The 7,511-nt window shown below is 32.7% G+C and overlaps 1 protein-coding gene across 1 annotated transcript in view; it reads left to right on the top strand.

Moving 5' to 3' along the window:
• The window catches only part of LOC128992706 (protein obstructor-E-like), a 30,729-nt gene extending 27,441 nt beyond the window's left edge, over positions 1-3,288 (top strand). Inside the window, exons 4-5 of the mRNA XM_054416425.1 lie at positions 1,605-1,800; positions 2,634-3,288. Coding sequence (XP_054272400.1) covers positions 1,605-1,800; positions 2,634-2,790 — 353 coding nt within the window. The 3' untranslated portion in view covers positions 2,791-3,288. The remainder of the gene's footprint in view (positions 1-1,604; positions 1,801-2,633) is intronic.
• Positions 3,289-7,511: the final 4,223 nt, after the last annotated feature.

Here is a 7,511-nt window from a genome sequence, read left to right on the forward strand (position 1 = left end):
TTTTTATTAAATCGATTTCTTGCAAATTTTGATACTTCCCGATGAGCTAGAGACTTGAAATTTGAAACATAGCTCACAAATGGATGACATTGCAATATTATATAATTTAATTTTCATATTTCCTTTCGGGCTACGCCCCATGGGCTTGTTTTTATTAGCTCGCTTTCCTACAAATTTTGATATCAATTTTAAACGATGTTCCCGATAAGCTAGAGACTTGAAATTTGAAACATGGCTCACAAATGCATGACAATGCAATATTATATCATTTAATTTTCATATCTCCCTTGGGCTACGCCCCATGGGCTTCCAAATTTTTCATGTTTACATTTTGAAAGGATGTAAATATATCAACTAATTTAAGTCAGCTGTAAATACTTAAATTTGACAGTTCGAAGAGCAGAGGTTAAGAGGTACAGGTTATGCTCCCAAGAGATTCTTTATACAAACAAACATTTCAAAATAAAGATAAACAATCTGATTGCAGGTATCAAGGTGTTTGTAAATAATGTCAATTTTTGTTTATTTAGTATTCTATAAAGTAAACAATAAATATTTCGACTGAATGCATTGCAGAGAAATTCCATAACAAACTATAGTTAAAGGTAGGCCATACATGCAATCTAATACATAATTATATGCAAAGAAACTCAAATAAACCTTAGATTTCCCACATGCCTCTGTCTTAATCTGATATAGATGCTTGAAATAGATTTAACATGCACACACATTAAAACTAAAAAGTATAAAATAATTTATAAATAAAAAACTTTTTTAAACAAAACGTTTTTAAACGCAATAAAAAATAGAAAATAATTTATAAATATGTTGAGAGAGTATAAATACTTGTACGATTTAAAACGAAAAACGTTGGGTGCATGCAATTAATTGATAATAATACATTAGTTCAGTAGGTGAAGGTAATTGTAAACTATCTATTGCATGCACCCCACGTTTTTCGTTTTAAATCGTACAAGTATTTATACTCTCTCAACATATTTATAAATTATTTTCTATTTTTTAGGGCGTTTAAAAACGTTTTGTTTAAAAAAGTTTTTTATTTATAAATTATTTTACTCTCAACACACCTTTGGAGTGTGAATTTTAAAAATAGTTATCAAACATTCAAAATTCTTTGACTGGATTCATGGAAAATAATTTCCCACTCTGTTTGAAAATTGTACAATTGAGATCCTATATATATTACTGGAACCTTTACAGCTTCACAATCCGTTATATTGAAGACCCTCTAGAAATCTTTGGCACCTCAATTTCGAAATTATTGAAGTCTTCAAGAAACTTTTCACCCAATCCCATATTGTTATTTCCTTTCATTATTGAGATCCTATATGATATTTTCCCCTAAACAATTAATTCATTGTGGACTTTCTAGAAATTTGGGAATTTTAAAACTCTTTTACAGGATTACAGCTGATGTATTTTTACTTTACTCAGTTTAATAATCTTCGTATTGAGATCCTGAGGTCTCCTTCCTGGAAACCTTGCACTAAAGATATTGTTCTCTTCAATGTCCTTCAAATGTATTTTTTGCCAATCTTCATATTGATTATCCAAATTTAATTTACTCTTTTTCCAAATTCCAGATGTGTTCAAGTTCTCCTGTCCCAACGTAACAGAGTCAGTGGGACAGACCCATCCGAGGTACGCCGACCCAGAGGATTGCCAATTCTTCTACGTCTGCATCGACGGCAAAGTACCCAGACGGAACGGCTGCAAGAAGGGTCAAGTCTTCAACGACGTCACCAAGAACTGCGACTGGCCTAGAAACGTGCCTGAATGGTGGGTATTGCTGAAAATGTTGAAGACCAAAATTTCTTAGGGTCTTGCTAGACTAGCATTTTGCTCGAGAGTGATGTAGTTAGTCAGTTGTTTAAAATGTCGAGACTTTTGTGCTTTTCCAGTAGAATGAAGCACTGTGAAACCGATGACGCAATTCCTTAGGTTCGTCACATATGATTCATTAGAACAGTGCATTCTTATACTTTTCCGTCCCACCCCTTGCTTTGCTTGACATTTTTGACGTATAACCATTTTAAGTCTTAGGTGTACGTGCAAATACCAAGTTAAAGAGGTTGCAAACTCTTAAGATATTGATAAGTTAATTGATTGAGATATTGATATATAATTGATAAGTTTCCGTATGAAAAAATGGATTATGATATCGTCAAACAAGAGTGTACTCCGACCACAAAGTGTCAGTGCCAAGTACTAGCTTTCCCTCAATTGGTCGGACAACTCTCTATGATCTCTTGGCTCAGAAGTTTACCTACAGAGAAGAAAGATACAGATAAAACTTGCATATGCACTTTCATATCTGGTAAACCTATTTTGTGCCGAAAATACACTTGTGACAAGCAAGGAAGAGCCCGAGCGCTGTGCAGAAGTTTTCATCACATAGGGCACAGGACCTTCTTCCACCATGAGAATTATGGTACTTTAGGGTGAGAGGAGGGTGTATGACTTTTATTTAGACACCAGCGACTTAGAGACCTCATGAGTGTACCATTGAATTTTTCCTCTGTACCTTACTTCTCTGTTTCCCACATCTTGATATCATAAACAAATAGATGAGTACAGCTTTCGCAAACACTTAACTTTTCATATTCCCACAGCAAGGAGTGGTACAAGGGTATTCTCACCGACGCAGAACTAGAAGCTCTGGAGAACCCTAAGCCCAAGAACCGTACCCAGGCGTACCAGAACCAAGCTAGCAGTCGCAGGAAGGGGGCGACCCGGCCACAACCGCAGTACACCGAAGACGAAGAATGACTCCGGCAGACGAGGGTCGACACACTCCTGTAGGGCTCTGCCCCTCTGGCATCACTGGGGCCAGAGAACTTGGACACTTCAGCCACTGCAATGTTGTTATTCAGTCTAAGTTAATCAAACATTGTTCCTAATAAGTGTAAAATGTTCTTGAAATTGAATAATGTTGGAATTTGTTAAAATGTAAAGATGTATTGTTTTGTTAAAACTTTTGAGTAATAGCAGATTGGATGGTATTTAAGTTTTATGAAATATCATTGTTTTACAACAATACCCAATATTTATTATGAAAAAAAGTAAAAGTGGATACACTACGTGTAATTAAATACTTAATTAATATTTAGGAAAATTTTAATTTAATATAAATATGAGGAAGGTGATAAGAAATTTCCGCTTCTAATGAGTCAAAAGATATGAGTTCTGGTTTAATCTTATGTTAAAACTTTTTGTAGTGAATTATTCTTATAAAAACAATACACAAGTTTATTGGAAAATATAAAATTATCACTTGTAAGTTTTTATTTATTTATGTTACCCTCTGATGTATCACATGGTAAGATGATCTTAAATAAGAACGTATTGTTGGAATTAAATTATGCTTCCAAGATTAACTTGTTTAACCATTCCATTTTTAATTCATTTTAGATTTAACAAAAGAATTTCATATTTGCCTATGATTAAAGATGTTGGAATACTTAGTATTTAATATATTTTTGTAGATAACAAAACCTGCAAATCCCTTGGGTTTTCACGTTGATATTATCATAATGTGTATTTAGCTTTGTACGAGTTAAAGACTCTTTACAATATATATATCTCATTAAACTAGCAAAACTCTGAATGCTTAGAGAAAACACTTACAACACTTTGAAGAAAGCGAGCTATAAATCTCCAGTTTTTAATAAAATAATTGCTCATAAAAAACCTATAAATAGAATTTTAAATTGTATTAAATGTATCTTCTTATAAGGAATTTTTACCATTGAGAATTACCTAGCAAAATATTTTTTATGTGTACCACTTCAGTAAACAAAAATATTTGTTGGTTTGAAATCCGTTATACTCGTCAAAAAACGTTCCCATGGATTTAATTTGGTTGTTTTTTTTTTTTAGTTTTTGAGTATTATACTTTAAAGATATATTTCAAATTCTAACTTATACATAGCGGTGAATAATTTACAATGAATATGTTCTTATTTTCGGTTATGCATTGAAAGATTTTTTTTTATGGTTATAAAACTAAAACTTCACAAAGACCTTCATAATTAATACAGTTGTTATTACGGCTGCTGAATGAACTACAAAATCAATATTTGCATTCATTTTCAGCTTATTATTGCGCAGTTTGGAGGTGATAACACTACTGCTAATATGTAAAGGATTTCTGAAAAATATTTGTAACTGCAATTTTGTAAGTCTCTTTATAAAACAGTCAGTTATATAACTATTCAAATGTTTGTTTTTGGAAGGTGAGATATAAGGGATTTTAATGTTGAAATATCCATCCCCTCAAACCTAACGTAAAAGGATTAAAAGGTTATTAGGCCTACGTTTATACATTTCAACTTTTGCCCAAGGGTTCGGGCTCAATTTCCGACAAACACCAATGATTTTTGGCTATACTATATGTCAGCCCGGGGTATCGGGGCCAAACTCAAGCTTTATATCTACTTATTCCAGAAAATTAAATTTCCAATAAATAGTCGAACATTTTCAAAGGTGATAAGAACATAATCTGGTTAGAAATCTCCATCTACAAAATACATGTTTTAGAGCTAGAGAATGATACCTATCTAACCATTATTTCAATGCATTCTTACACAATTTTCCCCCTAAAGTCTTAATAAATCTGTGTATAATCTACCTACATCAACCCAAATAATCCGGACCCCAAGTAGTGAACTTCTCTTAATCTTGATTGTCAATTAAAACTGTTTCTACAATTATTAGTTCACTATTCATGCTTGTCCAATGTAAATGGTTTTATTTTTATAGTCCCAAACATCATTAATTTTTTTTCTATTTTTGGTACTCGAAAAATCCTGATATAACACTACCATTTTTTAATCTGTGTGTGTTTTAATATCATTCTCACCTTATACCATTCACATGAAATGGCTCCCCATTCAGTTATTATTATTAAAGGGGTTTTTTTTTATCCTACCGAGTAAGTTAGTATCTGAACTCCTTCTGAAAACTAAACACTAAAAACATTTCTCCTTGCGCCTGGCTTGCCACTGGTCTTGAGCAGGAGTTACAAAGTAGAAACCAAATGCCTGCAAACTCTCTGCTTTACTAAACCAGGTAACGAACAGAATATACAATAACGTTATGGCCTATCGTACATACATTTAAAATATAAAATGAAAAAATTAAATTTTCAATGGTTGGTAAATGTATTGGCATACATTTCACGAAATGAAGCAGTTCGTGATTTCTTTCTTTGTTAAATTAATTTATATAATTTTTCATAAAACCATCAATACATTGAATAATTTATATTTATTTCATTTTTATTGATTTCTGTAGTTGACTTCTCAAAAGTTCTACTAAAGTATTTAGCTATCAGGCTAAACTTATCTCTTTGATTTGATAAGGTATTTCTACAATTTTTTTAAGTCAGGTAATTATATTGTTCAAAACTATTATTTTATATTCCTACTTTTTTATTTGTCAACCCTAAAACTTTTAAAATAAATGTTAGTTATTTTTGAAACAATGATTAGAAAAGACAATAATTGTCTTAACAATGGGTAGCCGAGTAACTATAGTATTTATTTTAATATGATGTTTGCTGATTTGGTCTTAAGATCCAGTTCTCAACAATAAAATCTCAAGGCCAATATTATTAATATTAAGATATTAAGAGCGTCTGGTTAACGTTAAATGTTGCTGGTTGAACAAAAAAGTAAAAATGTCAATTGAAAAAGTTACAAATAAAAATAGAAAAAGTACTTCACAATGTTTTGAGAATTCTATAAAATATACGTAGGGAAACTCTGAACTTGAAGTAATATAATGAGAATTGAAAAATTGTAATCTTTTCGTTCTAAATACGCATTTCATCAGTCAACTAGAGTTGTAGACACCACCCTCCAGAGAGTTTCAACATAAGGGTGAAGTGTCAAGACCCTCGGGGTGTCTTACATCAGAAAGTTGCAAAACTTGAACCAAACTGCACCCTTCATCAACACTACTGCGACAGTCTGCAAGAAGGAGGGGAGCGCGGGAAAGCTGGGTGAAAGTTTTGGAGGGAACCTTTGTCAGCTGGTGGGACTTGCCAAAAGTCACCTTAGCAATTTATGGCAGTCAGTACAACTTGAAAAATTTTCTGTGATTTCATTTTATAGTAGTTGAGCAACATTTACTTGGATCCAGCCTAGGATTGTTTTCACGATACTTCAGGTTGGGCCTAGAGTTTGAGGATAATCACTTAGATAAAATCCATTGGTGATTGGCAGAATTTTATCACGGGACCCCAACATTGGCATAAAGGATAATGTATTTGTAACGGAATGTCAAATCGCTTCTGGATCAAAACCGACTTTACTTAAGTTAAAACCAGAAAACTGGATGTAAAGGTAAGCACTATTACCACTGGACACAATTGTCCATATTCGTTAAAAATATCGTTAAAAATACTCTACCATCCAGCTCTATCATCCACTAACGTTAAAAACAAAAATGCTATTTACACAACATAAAGTTTTTAATTTTGTAATCTAAATAATATTATAAAATTAAGGTGGTGTCTGTCTGTCCGTCTGGGCAGCTTTCACTTCTAAAATACTAAACCGATACAGCCAAAATTAAGCACAAAGATGGTCCACATATCTAGGAATGTCATAGGCCATCTTTCCTGAGTTCCTCTCAGGCTTCACCCTTTGTATGTCCACAGTTTTGAGATGAGGTTTTCAAAAGTAAATACTAATTGGTCTCCATGGAAGCATGAGCAAGTTCACAACATTTACCGCGGATATTTAAATGTAAACAATCAGAACTGCCAAATGCTCGTTTCCCAATTTCAGACAGCTGATCCAAAGAAATAAAATATAGTATACAACTATGTGGTAGGATTATTTAATCTGAAACTTCATCTTAGATTATTTCTTCTTAATCTAAATTTCAATTGTTGTGAAACTGATTTTTCTTGCCGTTACGAACCATGGGTACATCAGCTAGTGAATCATAAAAAACTATAATTAGTAAACTCTTAGGGCACAGAGCTGGCTGATTGTCTCATAGTTAAATTGGTAATAGCCTAAAAACGTAGGTTATTAATACTGCGTTAATGTCATTGTGCCATATAGCTTCAGTGCTCCGCCAAAGAGGAGACTTTATCTGCTTATTGTCTTTCTCCATATTTAGTATAAATTAAATCCTAACTTTCATTCTCCCACACAAATAGCTCCCCATTCGGTGCTTATTATCAAGGGGGTTTTCTTATTTTATAGATTATTTTAGTACCTGAACTACCTCCAAAAGTTCTATGCGGACATTTTAAATATAGGCCCTGCGGACTAAACTGTATATAAGAGCAAAAAGAACACACAATTTTGATTGAAATCTTGGAAAATAATGTTTAGGACAGCAAATAAATTATGATTACTCTATTTCAAAAAATGTGTATTGCTTAAATTCACATTGGACAGGGTGCACCGTAATAATGCTGGTTCCTCCAAAAGAAAACAACAACTGTGATAATCTTTAATTATGTATCGTGA

This window comes from Macrosteles quadrilineatus, unplaced genomic scaffold, assembly GCF_028750875.1.
Source record: "Macrosteles quadrilineatus isolate MER2022 unplaced genomic scaffold, UCM_ALF_1.0 Scaffold_4__1_contigs__length_99947679, whole genome shotgun sequence".
Lineage (NCBI taxonomy): Eukaryota > Metazoa > Arthropoda > Insecta > Hemiptera > Cicadellidae > Macrosteles > Macrosteles quadrilineatus.